General features: G+C 42.1%; 1 protein-coding gene across 1 annotated transcript in view; it reads right to left on the reverse strand.

Moving 5' to 3' along the window:
* Nucleotides 1–20947, reverse strand: part of LOC125723495 (protein arginine N-methyltransferase 3-like) — a 63951-nt gene that overhangs the window by 13033 nt on the left and 29971 nt on the right. The window contains exons 11-13 of the mRNA XM_049000126.1: nucleotides 13882–13960; nucleotides 2369–2556; nucleotides 973–1059 (exon numbers count right to left, since the gene is read on the reverse strand). Of these exons, the coding sequence (XP_048856083.1) occupies nucleotides 973–1059; nucleotides 2369–2556; nucleotides 13882–13960 (354 nt within the window). The remainder of the gene's footprint in view (nucleotides 1–972; nucleotides 1060–2368; nucleotides 2557–13881; nucleotides 13961–20947) is intronic.

A 20947-nucleotide genomic window follows, 5' to 3' on the forward strand; every position in this document is an offset into this window, starting at 1 on the left:
GAACCAGGAAATAGGTTCCTGAACTTCAGTGGTAAAACGCCTATAGACCCCAAGATGTACAGAAGAACTGCTTTTGTAGGAGGATGCGTTATGCAATGGTGATCATTTGTTCCATATCTGTAGAATAAAAATGAGGGCTGCACAATTCATTTAATGCAAGGTTGGGCAGGCTAATATGATGAATGGACTGTCAGCAGGAAACAGGAAGCATGCGTTCAATCACAGGGGTGGCAAAACTTCCAGTGGTGCAACAGCAGCAGCCCCACATGGGGAGCCACAAAGGAATGGCAGTACTGAACCCCAACCAGCACTGATTGACATTACCTTGAGGATACATTGGAAGTCTGACTGTCTGATATACATTTTTTTATATTAAAGCCCTTTAGTCTAAGTACAATTAAGTGGGAAACACTGTGGGAAAAGCGGACCCAAAGCCCAAAAAAGGGTGTTTTCCATTACTAGACAGAAAACGGAACCTGAATGCCATTTTAGACAGCATTACATCCAAGGGACAGAAAGCAGCTATAGGGCAAGGCACACCATAATCTCATATTGATAAAATAATGAAAAATAGTCAACCTGGGAACTCCCAAAATACGAAAATACAGCATCCTAATCTTTTATCCATTAACCTAATTTTTCCATTAGTTTTGGTCATAAACAGTCTATAACAGTTTTAGAAAATGTCTCAAATACTATTTTCGACTTCACGTTCAGCATTATTCTAAACAGCAGATATACTTAAAAAAATTGCCCTGATATTTAACATTACCTTCACCATCAGCGCTTGAGGTCCACTATCAATCAAGCAGATGTTCCATTCATTTGAAGTTTGAAATGACCCATCTCAGACAATCTCGCCAGTCATTTGTCAAAAAAAAAAAAACTGTTGTTGGTCTCTTTATCTGACAGTCTTGATTAGGTGGGAAGATACGGATGAGGGGTGGGGGGGAAGGGAGGTTACCAACTTACTGTACACTGTGTGCTGTCAGTTATCTTTAGGGAGAAGTCGGTGGTGAACTCCAGCTCCGAGATGCTCACTCTGTTGCAATCAATTGTCTGTCAGAGCGAAAACAACATGCAATGAATAAAAGAACAATGAAATTCCTCTATGAAAAACAGTTCTTAAACTTCAGTCTTAGCTTTCTGCTGCTTTCTCACCAACAGCGGTGCAGTAAAGTGATCATGCATGTCAAAATCACAAATGTCCTGCACATCAGTTACCGTATAAAAGTTTTTTTTGTCTCTCACGAAATCCAGACCGTCTTCCACTGGATGTGGTTTCCATTTACACTTCTTGCATCAATGGCACGAAACAAGCATCTTTTAATTAATGCAGAGAAGTTGCACATTTTTCACCAAGGAAAAGATATTGATCTAAAATTCAAATTCCATTATATCCTGTCTGTAGGTGATTCATCATCACAGGAAGAAAACATGAAAAGTGCTAAGAAATGCAGTGAAGGTACAGTTCAGGATCACATGCCTAATAAATGGAAGCAATAGAAAAAGAGGTCATGCTCGAGATATTACGTTCATAGCAAGAACACGTGCGAAACCAGCAGAGCAGCTGGCCGGCCTGCCTATAAGAGACAGGCATCTCAATGAGTCAGTGACTGAATGCTTATAGCTATTTAATGCGTTTGATCTCCACATATATAAGAGAAAACGCATAGAATGCTGATTTCTCCTCAACCCAAATATTAAAGAAAAACAAGTTTCTGAATGATTTGTATAAGCTCAAAAAAAAAACCTAAAATTAAATACACTGCACTTGAACCACGGTTAAAAAGCCATGCTGACCATCTAGAGGGAAACATTATTAAAAGCAGGCCTGAGATCACAGGCATTATTAAAGGCTGTCTGTCGCTGACAAGCTGCCTGCCACTTAAGGTTCCTCAGCAGCCTTACAGCTCCAAGTAGCTGCAGGAGAGCAATAATGAAGTTTACCAAGGAAGAGCTTAAACAAGAATTAGAACAATCAATCAGGGCTTGTGTGGCAGAAGCACAGTGGTGCCCCAAGGTGTTTATCTCCGCGCTGCTCGACAGAGCGTTAGAGCCCCTGCTGGCTGCACAACAAAGCTCACGTCTCCGTTTGGGAAGGCAGGCACTGAAGGCAGCCAGGACAGCTCAAGATGCGCAGACTCCAGCCACAAGCCAATGTCCAGTTCCGCCTGCCACTGGTTTGTAATATTTTATCATAAATATCAATAAAGCTCTGTCTTAAAGCAATGTCTTATTGTATGCATGAAAAAATATACGTATCAGTTTAAATTCAATTAGCAACTGAATAACAGACAGGGACAGACAGACACAGATAAACAAATATAGGGTGATTGGACCCAGCATTAATACAACAGCAACGTACCTGAATCACAGCTGGCTCTGAAATCAGCACCTCAGCCTTCAGCATTTCCACGGAGGCCTCCAGCAGCACGGCCTTCTTCATGCAAGTCATCCCGAAGCCATAGACGTCGTCCCAGAACGCGAGCCGCTCCCGGTGCATCTGCAGGTCCCCCACAGCCACCAGGTTGATGGTGCAGCAGTCGGGGTACACTGCAGGAAGGAGAGCAGGCGAAAGCTGGGCGTCAAACGCGTCCCCCAACATCACAAACAGCGCGAGAGAGCTGAGTGGGCCTTTTCCCTGTCCCTCAGGAACTGCATTTATTTCACAGTTTAATACAATTTTCATTATTCAACTGTGGAGAAGCCTGAGGTACAATGACCCCTTAACTAGCTGAAGGTCATATGTTTATTATTAGTGGTGGGTCGTTGCTACTGTAAGTGGGTCATTACTGAAAACCTCATTATTTTTTCCTAAGGTGGGAGGGGGAAGAAAGGCAACAGTTTTTTTTTTTTTAAATTCCTGAAAAGCAGAGACAAGCTGAGGTGGGCAAATCTCATGTTTGCACACCTCAGTATAGCCCATAAGCGACGTTTCAAGCATGTGTATGAGTGACTGGTAACCCCCCCCCTCCCCCCTCACCACCTCTGACTACTTCATTCCTGCTAGAAGCTAATTAAGCGTGCACCCCACAGACACACCTCCACTCCAGTGTTTGAGACGCTGCTCTTTGATGTGCACACTCAAAACAAACATCAGTGACTTCATTAGCAAACTTCAGCAAAATATTTTACAAGTAAATTCACATTTTGTTTAGAATATATAGTAGGCCAACTTGTTGCAAGAATATAAAAACACCAAAATAGTTCCATACTTTCTATTTGTTTTCCATACTTATTCAAGTTTGGAAAACACCAAAATCAAATTCCGTACTTTTCAACACTTGCACAGGAAACCTGATCTATGCATCTCAGAGCTAGAAATATATACCAGCCCCATTTCTGGACTAGTAGACTACATCCCGGGCTCCGCAAGAGAGCGGAAGGAGAATGTTTATGAACATTTTGCACTCTGAAATCATGTTTATAAAACCGCAGCCACACACACAAAGCTCTTGAAATTAATTAGCCTTCCACAGCCCTCCAAACATCCTGATTAGCTACAAACAGCAAATTAGTGAAGTCAAATGAAGCTCCTTTTAAAATATTTGAACACTGTTTTTCAGAATCATTAACTCACACTTGATGCAGCTGCATAGGAATCACTCCCAGCCAGCCTGGGAGATTGGCTGCTGTGTTCACAACACACAACACACGAAGGGCATGTTTACTTAGTCACACTTTAACATGGAAGCCACACATACAAAACTGCGGGCTTATCCAATTAGCAGCCGGCTTGTAAAATATTTGCACACGCAGCAATAATGCGATGGCGGGTGACAGAAGCGGTGATGCGAGGCGTCTGGGAATGGAGAACAGCACACAGAGAGAAACAATTAACAAGCTAATAAAAACCATTTGGATGTGAAAGCAGTTCCCAGTGTGAGCACTGAATAACAATTAGTGCTCCTGGGTTTTTCCACTGACCGCCGGAACGAGAAAGCACTCTCCTTAGTTTCACGCTGGCCATGTCGCTGTGCCTCTGCACTGCAGGTAACCTTGCACATTAGGTGTTGTACAGTGCAGCAGCCAGCACTGATGCATATGCATTTTACCGCATGCTGCCAGGCTGTGACCCACCATGCCTTACACTGGAGGACTGAGGAACTAAAATGCTGAGTAAGACAGAACTCAGAGGTGCCATTATTCTGCATATGGGGCACAGAGTACGCTAATTATTTCATTTACATGTATTTTATCAGGGTTATTACTATATACTAACGAGAAAAAAGGGGACTAGATAAATCTTATGATTAATCTGCTTAAGGAGGCTCTTCCTGCTTGCAGCTGAGATAAGGAGATTGTCGTGGGAGGTCACACTGCTGAGGAACTCGAAGCTTGTCGAGTTTTTCTCCCTCCTTCATCCCGTCTGAAAGCACCATCACTGCATATTAAATAAGTTGCCCATTAAATAACAAAAGGGCGGTAAAAAGAGTGGAAAGAGAGTGCAGTGGCCACAGGAAGTGCTCAGTGGATGCAGCTGCTGATTGGCTGAGACTCTGGCCCAGCAACCTCCGGTGTGAACACAGCTGCTTGGCATGCTGCACGGCACATATGTGTCACTTAGTTTTCTCCCCTAGAAGAGAACTGAGTGAGTGCATGCAGGCCCAGGTGAGGGGGAGAAATGCTGATTGGGCAAATCGTCTGGATCCCCACGAGCCAGTGGGAGGGCGGGAACACGGCTACGGAGATTCATGGCTTTGACATCTGTGTCCTTCTCGATTCACTGCCCAGGGCCAGTTTGTCATCCCGATCCAGCCCACGTGGTCGCCGTGAAGAGGGACAAAAGCTTTAGCTCTCTGCAATGCCTCACAAATAGTGAGACATTAAAGGATAAAGGGAGGTTAATGTGAGGAGAGCGCGGGCAGCCCCTTCAAAGCTAAAGCAGTAGGAGTAGAAGAGCAGCATGCAGTTGAAAAGTTGAGAACTGCTTTAAGGTAAGGAGAGGACTGGAAACTCCGGTAAGCACAGCTGCTTTTACCACTGCAAAACGGCTCTAAAGACCCAAGGAAGAACAGGATTGACAAGACACTTTTGCATCAACTGTCTCCACAGCCGTTCTACAGTGTGACACTTGCCAAACTCTCAGCACAATCCCAGCTTTGCAGCCACCATTCATAGAAGGTGACCTTTGTGTTGTCACTGAAAGCCTGTAAAACCCAGTGACTTGGAACCACTATGGGTGTCAGGGTCTATTTTTCACTGGTCACTGATAGGGGTCAAGGCAAGGCAAGGTGCTAAGCATTGCTTCACATCACAGAGATGCAGCCTTGAGACATACACACAGGCAGAGAGAACATGCACTGCTATAGGAACAGAAAGGGCACATTATAGTCACAGCAGCCTTCAGCACATTGTATAATAAGAATAGTGACTGAAACACAGAAAAGAGATCATATCACACCAATTCTCACTTCGTTACATTGGCCTCCAGTGAATTTTAGGGTGAAGTATAAGGTTTTACTTTTTGCTTTCAAAGCCATAAAGGGACTTGTCCTATCTTATATTGTTGATATACTGCACCTTCAAGTCCATCAGAATCTTGAAGTCCACATCTGATCAGTTTCTTTTATCATTCCCATGGTCTTGTTGATTGCTAAAATCTGCAGGGTGACCGTGCCTTTGCAGTTACTGCTCTCACTCCCACAGTCTCAGTTAAATTCTAAGGGTGACCATGCCTTCACAGTTATTACTGTCAGTCCCAAAGTCTTGGTTAAAATCCAAGGGTGACCGTGCCTTTGAAACTGCTGTCAGACTCATGGCCTCCTTTGGCATAGTCTGCCATTTCAGATCAGATGAGATCAAATCCATCAATCAGTTTTTAAATTCAGATTAAAGACTTATTTTTACTCATTAGCATTAGCATCTTGAATGCTAGTGTTACATGTCATCATTAGATTATATTTTATTGTTTGATTCTATGTAAAGTACAGTGCAAATGTCTTTGGCAGTCGAAGAAAATTATGTTTAAACGATCTACATGTTTGTGTAAAACTATACTGTCATACCTGTCAGAGTATGCTAGCTTAGCCATTTCACGAGTTCTGCTAAAATCATCCCAGAATTTGCAGCGACCATCCTATTCAGCCATGTGTTTTTTGACTCATCCACTAGCGCATCTCGAATAGCTAACCAACATCTCATAACTTAACTAAATAAAATAAATTAGTTAAATGAGCTGGTGGTGAAATTGAATAAATACACAGAATGGCTGAGGTGCCCCTGTAGTGAGGTTTACTGTAAGAACTGAAGCGGTTCCACTAGCCATACAACAGAAAACAGAAGAAATTCTTACAAATTTTTGTGTTACTTTTAATTTGCATATGTTCTAATGTTACATTGTGTTTTCTGTTCTGACCAAATGTGTACTTACTGCTGTCTAAGACTTCTGCAGAGAACCGCAAAGTGATTACTATTATTGGATTTACAATTATATACTTTATGGTACAATCTTATTTACAGAGTCTGTTTACTGTGTTGTACAGCACTTCGTAAACACTTGGTGAATTACACTTTGTAAATGACTTGACTTGGATGCTGTCTAGCTTATAATATATGGTTTAAGTGAAAAAAAAAGAATAAAGATTCTTCTTTGGCCAGAAGACATTAGAGTGTGTACATTATGTTTTGTAAGGCAATTAAGGTAAATCTTCATCCTCATTTCCTTTGTTGCGCTGGTTCACATCAATACTTCATGCATCACATACAAGAGGGACGAGCTCCTGCATTTTAGGGGTTCAATTTCATACAATTCTCCCAGAACTGCTGTACATGACTGAAGAAATTCTACATGGAAACTCAGCTGGAGAACTTTGCTCGTCATACCGCCACAAGAAGAAGAAGCGGCAAACTCGAGGAAGAAGTGGCAGGTCCCTGGAGCATATTCAGAGATACAGTTTTCAACTGGCAATTCCTAATTTACTTCCTTCTAATGTTCGTTCACTTTGCAACAAAACTGATGCCACCCATAAGGGCCATCTATGACTGTTTAACTATATCGGCACTCAGCTTTAAGGAAACATAGCTAAATGAGAGCATTCCTGACGTGGTGGTGGAACTACCTAGCTTTCTGCTGCTCAGAGCAGATTGCGATCCTGCTCTCCATTTCAAAACCAGGCAGAGGAATATGTCTGTATATTAATTAACACTGGTGCAGTAACGTGTTCCCCTGAGCTGGAAAATGTCAGGAATTAGCATTTATGCTACATCCATGCTACGGCAAATGCACACTCAGCACAATAACAGCTGGCTGACCAGGTTGCAGAGGTAGAGCTGAAACACCCACACTCTCCAGTGATCATCTTGGGAGAATTCAACCACACAAACCTGGAATTCCTTCTATCAGTAGCCCCATCAGGGAAGGCAAAACTCTGTGTTACTGCTACAGTACCATCAAGATGCATACCAGGCAAATATCTGCATGCACTGGGAAACTCTAACCACTCACTCTTCCATCTCATCCCATCATAGCTGCCAAGCCTGAAATTAAATGTGTAAAAACATGGACCACAGGTTGCCAGGGCAATTATGGATTATGGATTATGCTGCTGCAGTCATCTCCTACATCAGCTTTTGGGAAAAGACTTGCATTCCAGCAAAGATCATACTTGGATATAACAATAACAAACTCTGGTTTACAGCTAAGTTGGAATGACTATGTTTTGCTAAGGAAGAAATCTGTAGGAGTGGTCACCAGGCTGCATATAAAAAGGCTAAGCTCACACTCAACAGAGCAATCAAGGCTGACAAAGAGATATAGGGAAAAGATAAAGGAGCATTTTTCTTCTATTGACTGTTCCTCCACGTGGAAAGGAATTTGTCCCATCACCAGCTACAAATCATAACCAGCATTCACTAAACCAAACCCAAACCAGCTCAGCACTTTTCACTCAAAATCTGGAAAACAAGGAACTGACCCCTGCCCCCCCCCCAACATGTGACACCTTGTCTACCTCCCCCTCCCCCACAGAAGGCTCCCTATCTTCAAAGACTCCATCCCATCAGCATCACTAGCCAACAAGTTCAAGTCATTTAACAAACTCGGGGTTACAACATAAATTCAGCTTAACAGAAACATATAACAATATATAACAATATAACAAACATATTCAATTTGAGAACAATATCACAACGCTATCAGCAATCTATATCAAAACAGGTTTTCTTACTGAAACCATGATTATTTCCTAAGTGCATGCACACAACAGCGTGCGTCTGCAACGAGCAATCAATCACGTAAGCATGGACAGCAACAGGACTGCATATTTGACTGAAGCGGAACAGAATTATTATGGTAAAATATAGAGAATTCAAAAGTACAATTATGCCAAAGTGCAACACCGTCGCTGCTGTCAAAGCCAGAAAGGCATGCTGACAGAGTTACTGACAGCGTAAGCGCATGTGTGCAGTTTTCATTGTTCAAGAAAATGATAATGATTGTCTTAATTTCCAAAACTGTGCTTTGTTGGTTTTGTAATTATTTCAGAATGTCATTTTGTGTGTTTTTATTCATAATCATTCTGTTTTACTATTCAGTAATATATTAACTAGTCACTATTCAAAACCCATTTAATATTTATTTATCTGTCTCTCTCTCTCTCTTTCTCACACACACACACACACACACACACACACACACACACACACACACACACACACGTTTGTAATTATATCTTTGTGGGGACTCTCCATTAATTTATATGGGGAAAACTCTAATGCCAACATGATGACCTTAACCCCTAACCATAAATAACCAAACAAAATTTCAGATTTTGGCTTTTTTTTTGACTGCATTTGCAGATTTTTATAAAATTGTGGTTATCCAAATAGGGATCTGAAAAAAGTAAGGAGGTTTCAAGTTTTACCACACTTTGGGGGCATACTGGTCCCCAAATGTGATCTAGGCAAACACACACATACACAGCAGGGGTATGGCGTGTGGCCAGAGATGATGACAAAGGTGTTGACGTATTTTAGGAGAGTGACATCCATGTTCAATAATAATTACAGTAAAATCCCATTATAGGGAACTCGCTCCACTGGTCCCAGCTGTGCGCCTTTAAGAACATGCAGAAAAAGCATTGGATATAGGGAACTCACATATAACGGAATTTTGCTTATAACGGACAAATCATATGGTCCCAGGGCCGCTTTTGGCTGCAGTTTTGTTCGCTATAACAGATATGCAGCTCCGCCTACAAGGCGCATGGCGTGCCAGTGATATCCAGCGCAGATATGCAGTCAGGATTATTAATAGTCACACATCTGGTCAGGTAAAGTTGGATTACTATATGTACAATATAATAATCTATACCACAAGTGTGTCTGCTGGGGTGTGGCATGAGTAAATGGCGTCCTGTAGTTCTGGTCATACAGCAACTCTGCATATAATGGAGTGTTTTGCCAGGTCCGTTATAACTGGATTTTACTGTAAACCATTAAGGGTGCAAAGGGTAGAAAAATAAAATGGACTAATAACCATATAACTAAATGAGACAGACATATTTAGTAAAATGTGGTTCAAGCAATGGAGTATGGAGTACAATGCACACCACTTTATTTTCAGATTATGTATTTCATGCATCTTTATTAAAAATTGCACTGTGTCCATTTACCGCCAGTCACTGGAAACCAGTGACTGGAAGCTAGTGATAGCTATTGAATGTGAAGTGCATGTGCAAATATTCAAATATTAAAATTTGTCCATAAAGTATTCTGGACATTCTAAGGATGTGCAAAAGTTATGAACTAATATCTCGTTACAGCAGAGACTGCCTCATTTCATAGATATTAACAAGATTTAGCACGCATAGTGAAAGAGCTTGAAACCCAAAAATGATCTACGTGCTGAATATCGAATATAAAGCTAACTTTATTGTAGTAACAGGATTTTCGGTGACAAATCATTTTGAGATTTCGCGAAAGCCTATTTGTTACGTCAAGTAGCATACTGACTTTTTGACTGATTAGTCCATGCACTGTTTGTAATTTGTGAGCCTGAGATATAATCAGCTACAAAGCAGGTTAGGCATGTAGTATGAGTTACCATGGCGATGTACCATGTTAAATGCCAGGACATACTTCACTGCATGCAGACTATGCTTTTCCGCATCTGCACACGTAATGGACACGGACCCGTTCATGCTTTGGTTAAAAAAAAAAAAAAAACTTACGTACAGATACCACAACAAAATGTTACTCAAGTAAAGGCAGACATCATCCAGTAAAACACACACTTGTGCAAATTAACTGAAACAAGCTGTCGCCTTATATGCAAACAGACTGGCCACATTTAAGATGGACATCGCAGGCACATTAATTCATACTTATTGCCCCGGCAACCAGATGTAGAACGTGGTGGTTTAATAAAAATTGTATGGGAATAACCCAGGATGGGCCGCCAATCCATTGCAGGGCTCACACACTATCAAGCCTATGAGGAATTTGGCAACTCCAATTAATCTTAGCATGTTTCTGGACTGCAGGGGGAATCAGAGAACCAGGAGGACACCCCACGACCATACGGGGAGACGCCCGAACCTCAGAGCATTCATTTGAAACATTCATGGACGGCTGAAGCACAGTCATAGCACCCAGCTCTAACCTCACCCAAGCAGGCCTGCCAGTCTGTGGGCACAGTGCCTCCTCTGTCCGTCGTCTCAGCTCTAATCCCACCCAAGCAGGCCTGCCAGTCTGTGGGGACAATGCCTCTTCTGTCCATCTTCTCAGCTCTAATCCCACCCGAGCAGGCCTGCCAGTCTGTGGGCACAGTGCCTCCTCTGTCCGTCTTCTCAGCTCTAATCCCACCCAAGCAGGCCTGCCAGTCTGTGGGGACAATGCCTCTTCTGTCCATCTTCTCAGCTCTAATCCCACCCGAGCAGGCCTGCCAGTCTGTGGGGACAATGCCTCTTCTGTCCATCTTCTCAGCTCTAATCCCACCCGAGCAGGCCTGCCAGTCTGTGGGCACAGTGCCTCCTCTGTCCGTCTTCTCAGCTCTAATCCCACCCAAGCAGGCCTGCCAGTCTGTGGGGATAATGCCTCTTCTGTCCATCTTCTCAGCTCTAATCCCACCCGAGTAGGCCTGCCAGTCTGTGGGCACAGTGCCTCCTCTGTCCGTCTTCTCAGCTCTAATCCCACCCAAGCAGGCCTGCCAGTCTGTGGGGACAATGCCTCTTCTGTCCATCTTCTCAGCTCTAATCCCACCCGAGCAGGCCTGCCAGTCTGTGGGGACAATGCCTCTTCTGTCCATCTTCTCAGCTCTAATCCCACCCGAGCAGGCCTGCCAGTCTGTGGGCACAGTGCCTCCTCTGTCCATCTACCCAGCTTTAATCCCACCCGAGCAGGCCTGCCAGTCTGTGGGGAGAGTGCCTCCTCTGTTCATCCTCTCAGCTCTAATCCCACCCGAGCAGGCCTGCCAGTCTGTGGGGACAGTGCCTCCTCTGTCCATCCTCTCAGCTCTATCCCAATCTGAGCAGGCCTGTCAATCTACGCGCACAGTGCCTCCTCTGTCCATCCTCTCAGCTCTATCCCCACCCGAACAGGCCTGCCAGTCTGTGGGCACAGTGCCTCCTCTGTCCATCCTCTCAGCTCAAATCCCACCCGAGCAGGCCTGCCAGTCTGTGGGCACAGTGCCTCCTCTGTCCATCCTCTCAGCTCTATCCCCATCTGAGCAGGCCTGTCAATCTACGCGCGCAGTGCCTCCTCTGTCCATCCTCTCAGCTCTATCCCCACCCGAGCAGGCCTGCCAGTCTGTGCGCACAGTGCCTCCTCTGTCCATCCTCTGAGCTCATCCCCACCCGAGCAGGCCTGCCAGTCTGTGCGCACAGTGCCTCCTCTGTCCATCCACTCAGCTCTATCCCCACCCGAGCAGGCCTGTCAGTCTGTGGGCACAGTGCCTCCTCTGTCCATCCTCTCAGCTCTAACCCCACCCGAGCAGGCCTGCCAGTCTGTGGGCACAGTGCCTCCTCTGTCCATCTTCTCAGCTCTAACCAAACCTGAGCAGGCCTGGCAATCTGTGCGCACAGTGCCTCCTCTGTCTGTGTGACAACTTGTTTCAGTTAAGTTGCACAAAGGAGTACTACTCAAGAAAAATAAGACATACTTCATTTTAAAAGCACTTAAGTAAAAAGTACTATACTGTATATTCAAATCTGTTGACCTTATAAAAACAAACCTATCATTTTAAATTCACACATGATATGTTTGAATATAGCATTGTAAGTTATAGTGCAGCACAATAAGGAAACCAGTCACATATTTTCATTCTACACAGAGAAAAAGGTGAAACTTGCCAGGTTTGCTATCAGTGGTATGACTTGTTTTATTCTGCGAAAAACAAAAAAATATATATCTACAGGCCAGATTTAATAATGAATAATAAGCATTTTGCAGGCCGGTATTATTAAACCTCTTGTAAGTGGTGAATAAGCCGACAAAAAGATCTCGCGCCACTAACACTGCATATTGATAAAGTTTAAATATGGGACAGCAATTCCAGTACAGTATGTTAACCAATATATGGTGCATCTCTACATATTGTTTGTTCCATCTTCATGGTGATAATGTGTAAAAAAAAATAAAAATCATGTTTTACCCAGAAGTGTGCAGCCCTACTCAATCGGTGGCCACACAGACAAAAAATCTTGGTGCTAAAAGCATTCGACTGCAGAGAACAATATTTATATTAACTGCGTCATAAGCGTATGAGCACATCCACATGCTGAGAAGTATGGCCAGGCCATAAGAAGTACACCAGTCTCCTGATACTGGAAACCCAGAGTTACCTCTACTTAGCATCAAAGTAATCTGGCTAAGAAGTCCTGCTTCATGATACCCCTGATTAGAGCTGGGCGATATGGCCAAAAATGTTATCACGATAAAATAATTTCATGTCGGGTGACACTGATAATTATCACAGTGAATGTCAAATCATTATTTCTTTCCAGTTTAAAGGCATATTTTCACTCCTGTGTTAAAACTGAAGAAACCAAATGGCTGTTTTAATCACCTGAAAGAGAATCCATTGTTAGATCCAGCATTTCTGTTTAATTTGATTGTATATCATCGTACTTGATGTTATCACTGAGATACCCTGAGTATGGTACACTCCCCAAGCACTGCTCCCCAGGTGCTAAATAATTGATTCAATAGAGGAACAGGAACAGGACTATGAAAGTAATGCGTGACCCCTATCACCCTTGTCACATCCCCTTCCAGTGTCTCTGTTTTCGGCATTTTGACCACCACCAAAACAAATTGTACATTTTTATACATGGCAAACAAAATGACTCTCATTCTAAAAGTACTTGCTCAATGCGGCAGTGCTGAGACCAAGCGCAATGCACACACATGCAGGCACAAGCAAGCCCTGGGGAGACCCACAGCTATGTAGCAACTTTTACGGCACACCTAGGAAGCCCTGGTCTGCTACAAGACGCACTGCACACCTTCCCATTCAAATCCACCCAGCCAGCGACCAGGAAGCTGCTGCTGTTGCTGGGCTCATGGGAAGGGGCCCAGCCAACACTCAGATGCTTACATGTGCCTTAATGGGTCTGGCGGTCCAAGCTAGCTCTCTGCCTCTGAAGGATACACTCATCACAAGGTTGGTATAATTACTTACGGGGACCTTGAAGTGCAAGAGCTACTATCTCAAAAACCCATAAAAGGCACCCCTGCCCCCCAAAACACATCAACAACCAAACAGCAGTAAGCGATAGCCAACCCCACTGACATGGAATTCTAATACGCCGAATGAATGCCTGGGAGCATCCGATAATGGAACTATATTTCATCTGCAGCATGGGGTGCACATCTCATCAGGGCCTTCCAGAAACCCGTGAGCAGCGCGTTCTGGGAGCACATGCAGGCATGACCCACCTGATCCTCCTTCAGCCAGGTACAGGTCCCGTGCATAGAGCACTGAATCCAGCATGGATTCAAACAGGAGGAAATAGCCCTACGGGACAGAGAAAAACTGTCAACAGAAAAATTTCAAAAGTCTAGGGACAATGAAGAATTGAAGTAACCTGCTAAGATTTGTTTTGAATATTCACGCTGGCACTAAAAAATCCAAAACATATGTCTCTAACAAAAAAAATCACAATCATTTGCAAAAAAATTAAACTACTGTGGTACATCAGGGTTAAACAATATTAGCCTAATTTTATCACAGCATGATTTCAAATCATCATTAACTTGCAGTGGTAATTAAAACAAAGGTTAACAAAAACAAACAGGATAGTTTAAACAGAGAAGAAAATCCCCAGAGGCAGCAGTAGCTAGCTGAGTGAGTGCTGCAACACACTCAGCCTGACCAGTGAAGTACCGCATTGGCTGCTAATGCACAACAGCTTCACAGATGGGCTCTGTCTCACACCAGACAACAAAATCTGCTGGTCAGGGGGGCTCCCTCTGCGCTCTACTCAATGCATTGCAACACAGCGCAACTCCATGGCAACGTAATTGGAAACAAATCATACAGCATGTGAACTGGAATGGGTGAACAATGCAGGAATATCTGTATTCCTCAGATGGTGAATATCAAGGGTGTCGTTAGGTGAGATCACTCGGGGATATAGCTGTGAGTATTTTAAGCCGAGCCCCGAGTATTTTAGTCCTTCAAAAAAAGAAAAAGTCAGGCCCCAGGTAAACCTGACTTAGCGCCTGATCTTTTCAAAAGCTAGAAACACCCCTGGGGAACATGTATGGTTTTGGAACTGGTCTGTCCCCACTGTAGACACTTTCCCGTTAATGAGATAACTCAAAAGGACTTTAATAGAGATAAATGGAAAAGTATTTTCTGAATATTTTTCAAACTTAGTAGACACAATGTAGGGATGACAAACTGGAAGTGATCAAATTGTGAGACTGATCACCACAAAATTGAAGCAGTGCTGCATAGTGATAGCAGTTTCAGACGCTTGATACTCAGCGCAATAACTCAAAAAGCAATTGACATATCTGTTTCAACCTTATCATACATGTTGCACAGGATCTGGACCTGATCAAAATTTGAGAATTGCACCGAAATTGAAGAACAATTAAAAGAAAAGTGAAGGCCAGCTCAGAGCCTTGATCTTATCAGCATGATAACTGAAGAATAATTTGTTCGATCTTTTCTGAGCTTCCCTGGCAAATTGTATGAGTGAAGCTCAGCACGTCTTCAAATTGAAACAAATCATACAAAAACGAAGCAATGGCACTTAGTGACAGCAAAGAGAAGGGTGAATTAAATGGTGCTTAACCTTGTGAACAGGAAAACTATTTGTTATTCTTACTATAATTACTTAATTTGATCTTTGGTGGATCTTCACAAAATCATTACATGGATTAAAATCAGATTTTCTCACTTTTCTTGACCAGTATGTTTCTTTATTATTACTATTATTTTGCATTATTTATTGATGGAACAAACGATATGTAAAAATGTACGATACAGGCTCTTGGTTAACATACCAAAATCGCTGCCCCCTATTAAAACTATCAGTATTCAAAGTTAGAAGCACTAGATCTACTACTGAAATAATGGAGATGATTCCATTGAATGATCAGCCATTTTCCATAGTGGAGGAGGAGGGTTTTCACTGGATCATTCACAGTTGATGAAAAGGTCTAAAACTGCCAGCCCATGAAATGTTTATTATTCATTATTAAATCAGGCCCGCAGAACTATCTTTCAAGCCACCCGTACAAGTCGGTGAATACTTTCAATAATAAAATTAATTTGCTCAAGTCTTTGTAATAAATTATATGTAACCAGGTTCCACTTGACAAATTTCTTTTTATATTTGACAAGTAGACACACAAGGTTTCATCCAAGGTTATGACCATTCAAACCTATGCACTGTAATAATAGATATGGTACATGTACATACCACCAAGCCTGTATCTTAGCAAAGGCATAATATGCCTCCAACTCCAACAGGACAACTTTCTTCTAAAGTTGTCATCCCATATCAAATCACCTTGTTTGAGAAGAATTCCCATGTCACCCTCTCAGATTCCTTTAAAAAATACATTCACAGGTACTCCTATACCAACCTTATGGAGAAATTCCAACATTTAGGGCTGTATGGTATCTATAATAGCTTTGAGTACGGCCTTCTGAATTTTTAAATTAATTTATGCACTTTGTCAACTCATGATTTCGGTCCCATTCATAGCTCTTTTGATATGGCACTTACTAATCTTTACTAACACTTGCTTACTAATCTTTGGTACAAGGGCTAACTTTGCAGATTCAAAAAGCAAGCCATGAAAATGGCCAAAAATAATGCCCCCTTTGATAACTATTTACTGAAATAGTATGCCAGATAGAACACTCTATGTAGATTTTTTTTCCTGACATTTATGACATATTACGCTAGGTGTATGCAATAACCATGTGTATTAGTGTTATATTAGTGTCAGAATACTGTGTTCGATTTTCAGACTTGCCCAATTTCATGTCCTCATTCGACCATTTGAGCAGTTAACCATCATTTTCATATTTTTACCATGTATTCTTATTTATCTGAAGGTGGTCTGACAAAGATTTGATGTTGTTGCCTGAGCTTCCTTCTGGAGTTATGATTTTTTTTTAAATAATGGGCTGCCATGCTCAGGTTGCTGCAGAAATGCAACCAAAAAACCAATATTACATGGTTCGCAGTTTCATCGGCACATAGATCTGATTACATTGTTGAATTTGACAAAGTTAGCCCTAGTCACAAGGTTCCAAAGCTGTACATAATATATCAAAGGAGCTATGAATGTTGGAAGGTGGATGGAAATGCCGAGTCTGCAAAATGCATTAAATTATTTACAATTTCAAAGGGCTGTAGTTTCAAAACTACTGGAGATACTGACCTAATATTTGGAATTTCTCCATGTTTGGTACAGGAGCATGTGTACATTTTTTCAGGGAATCTGATAGGATGACCTGAGACCCTCTCGATGATTTGATATGAAATGACCCTACAGCTCACAAGTAGTGTCATAAAACAAACAATTCTATACTCTATACCTAAGACTGTTCATTTGTTTGCTCATTTTTTATTGTACAAGGGGAGCATGTTAGTGCAGTTATGACAACACGCCTTCTGAGAAACGTGAGGATTAGAGTCGCTACCTGTCCCAATATGTGTTCACCTCATATTGAAAAACCAAATGGGATAAAAAATTGTCTCGTATTTTCTGTCCACGCAATTTAATAGATATTTGCTAATATAAGATTTTTTTAAAGCTAGGGAGTGAACAATTTTGCATTGTTATAAAGAGCTGAGCAAGAAACATACGCTACCACAAAACCCATAGTATTCACGTGCTTCACTTCATTGTCTGGCTTTGTGGGAAATTGTGCAATATATGAACAGCTGTAGATTCAGAGTTACGTGTCATGACTAGGGGAATTTAGATAAAAAGCACATTTATTGCCTATCATTTCCAGGTGATCCATCCAGTGATCCTAGAAATTGTAGAGGGTGACACAGCTATCCAGCGGATAAATTGCTGTTGTTCTGACAGCATCCTTTCTAATTTAATCCAATAATATAATTGTTTAGTGAAAACAGATCCCTGCAAAATAGAAGAAATACCACATGGCTATCTGAGGCTGAGTTATGAAGTATTCGTTGAGATGACAGCAGTAAATGTTTATGAGCTGTGGAATTGACTCAACCCCCCACCAAAACAGGCTCCCTTATATGGTCTCACTAGCAAGGTTTCCAAGGTTTTCCCCTCTCTTCCCACCTGCTACCCAGAATCCCCTCTGCTTGACACGACCTCTGCCTGACCCAGTTTTCTGCTTGAGTAGACACCATATTACCCAGAGTATTATTTCATTATTACTAAAAATCGAGTTTTTGTCTACATCATTTAACACGTCTGTGAACCACCCAAATTGCTGACTTGTATACACTTTGCTATTGGTCCTCACATGCTCAGCAGCACACAGTAAACTTCAATTCGTAAACAGCCTATACTTTATACATACACATACACATACACACACACACACACACACACACACACACACACACACACACACACACACACACACACACACACACAGCTCCATAAAAGGCTTCCCACCTTAGCTCACATTCACTCTTTCATTTCACCGACAATGTGATGCTGAGCAATTTACAAAACGATCATTGTAGCAAAATGATATCCATCACAACAATTGAGTACTTAAGAAAAGCATCTCAGCACAATGGACAAACATGCCAACCTTGTCGATGTCCAACATTCTCAAACACCCCGTGTGACCTGGTCTTACTGACAATGGGTCTGTAGACCAAATACTGCTGTTCAAGTCGGCTTTATGATGATGACCATGCTACAAGATTACGCTCCAGATGAGAGGTAGTGTCTGAGAATATGCTCGGCCTGTAGGGGAAATAGTGCTAACCATTCTGGCGGGGGGGGACTGGGTATTTTGCCACTTTCAAGTTATGATAAATCCACTGCCTCAGTGTGACCGATCTCTAGAGAATTCAGGACAAACAAGCCTGCATGCTGATATACAGTAAAAAATAAAAAACACCAGAAAGCAATTCAACTCAATTTAACTTTTTAACAACCACTGTCCTCTACCTGAACCATATTACCCGTGCTGCCCCCTCCCCTTTCCTACTTCCAGCCAATGGCAGCATTCCTGTGTAAGATAACAGCGCTCTGTCCTTGGTCCAGCGCCGGGCCATTTACAGCCAATGTGAGAGGAACGGGCGGCCGGCGGAGCAGCAAAAGTACGGCACTCATCTGCAGTGTAATTTAGAATGTAATTTCACAGGCTGCTGCCTCACCTGTAGGGGAGCCATCTGGACAGAGAAATATACCTGACATCGTCTCCCATGATTCCCTGCCACAGCCCCACCCTCTGCACCGCTGCACGTGCCTGCGCGTTTTCCTGCATTAACGCCTTCACAATTAATTACCAGAAAAGCCAGTACATGCTACACGGACACGTGGGTGGAATATCAATTCTGGGGCTCCACAACATGGTGGAGAGTTACCATGAGCTGCCTTGCGGAACAAGCCCTCCATGCTTGTACAGAACTAACATACTGTACCGGTTCTCTGTGTCTGTAAAGAGGTGACGCAAGAGAGATATAAATTCAAAATTTAATACTTCCCTCCTCGCCGTGACGACATGCAGGAAAGCCGTGGAGCTCCTTTATCTATACTCCTTCTGTGCACGGCTGTCAAGACGATATCCAGGTAAGATCCAAGGTATATAAAATCCAGTGATCAGGTATTTTAAATGATCTTGTATATATGAAGTGCTGCAGCACTGTAACGTGTTACTGAGCATGGAGAAATACAAAGAAAGTCGTTTCTCTTCAGTAACAAAGAGTCTGACATTCACCAGACGCTGTTCTCGCCTTTGCACTGTGGAGGCCCATTGATTTAAGGTTAATGAGGTCAATGTGCAAAAAGACACGGGGACAATAATTACACGAGGCAGGAAATCCATGAATGGAAGGCAGAGCAGATGTCAGGGTGACGTGGCAAGATACAGCAGGAATAAAAATCCTACAACGGGAGACTCACCTCACTTACGATGCCTGACAGAGCAACTGACTAGGACGGCATGTAAGACAATGTCGTTAACCTCACAGTTAAGCCTTTCTGCTATTCAAATATCCAGCACTGCCTCAGAAAAAGGGGGAAGTCCATGTTTTTAGGGTAAAAAGATTGCCTATATTATACATGTTCACATGTTTACATGTTCAGGGATTTTCTTTGAAATATGGCGATCTTAAGGCAGCAAAAAGCAATTGTGTGATTGACCAAAAAAAACTTTTTCAAAGTTGCGTATGCACAAGAAGACACCCGAAATTAATATTTTTATTAATTCCATTTATTCTATTCCACTGGGATCCCATTCATTTATATGAGCCAAAGACTATGCAGTTGACTTTGATAGTATTTGAAATAACAAATGAAATTATGTCTTGTCACCTCTTTCCATGAATTAAACTAATTGTCATTGGTTGTACAAAATGTGAATTAGGTGTCACATTCAAATGCATGAATCTACTTGTAAGTAAACGAAAGGATTAGATGGAAACAAGTTCACAGACCATCAAGATTATTTTTACTTATTTGTTTACTCCATGTCTAATGTCTGTTTGTTCTGCATTAAATGTATGTTTCCCTACACTGTAGGTGAACAAGCACATGCAAAAACCACATTTGCAGTTATGTCCAGTTTTCCAAATGTATTCATGGTAAGTGACTGCACTGGTACTGCAATAACGGCACCTCAAATCAAATCAAAGTTAAATTATCAAATGCACAACAGTACACTATACAGCAGTAGATGCAGACAATGAAATGACTGCTAATTAAGCTACTTTTGTCAATTGAAAGCCGTTTCATTCTCTGAATGCATAAGTCATCTGTGATGCCGACAAGACAATAACATCATGATTGGTTCATTTTGAGTTTCATAAACCACATCAGTACCTCCCGACCGCTCTGACACAATAAGGCATAACAGAGTACTGCTTATCATAAATGTCACACTCATGTTTACGTTTGAGGGCGAAGTTGTGGATAAGATGTACCGACAGTTACAGTCACATTGGTGCTGGGTGCAATGTCATTTCTTTCTCTATCTTCAGATCTGACCACGTTTTTTCTTGTGGCGTTTTGTAGGAGTGATAGAATTTACTACAGTGCAGTAAAACCACCTTTTAAGATTCAACTTTATAGCCATTACACAAAGTATAAGTAATCTGACAAAGAAAAGCCGTTTGTCATGTAATCCACACGTGTAAAATAGTGCAAAAGTGCTAGCAATAGCTGTGCAATATATGCTTGTGTAATAAATAAATCGTTAGAAAACGTACTTCTAAACATTTATTATTTTGATAAACGTGCTTAGGCCCCTAAATATAACATTTTGCCGTGCCACTGCCTCTCACTGTTCAAAAGTCTTCAACTTGGTTTATTA

The sequence above is a fragment of the Brienomyrus brachyistius genome, unplaced genomic scaffold, assembly GCF_023856365.1.
Source record: "Brienomyrus brachyistius isolate T26 unplaced genomic scaffold, BBRACH_0.4 scaffold49, whole genome shotgun sequence".
Classification (NCBI taxonomy): Eukaryota; Metazoa; Chordata; class Actinopteri; order Osteoglossiformes; family Mormyridae; genus Brienomyrus; species Brienomyrus brachyistius.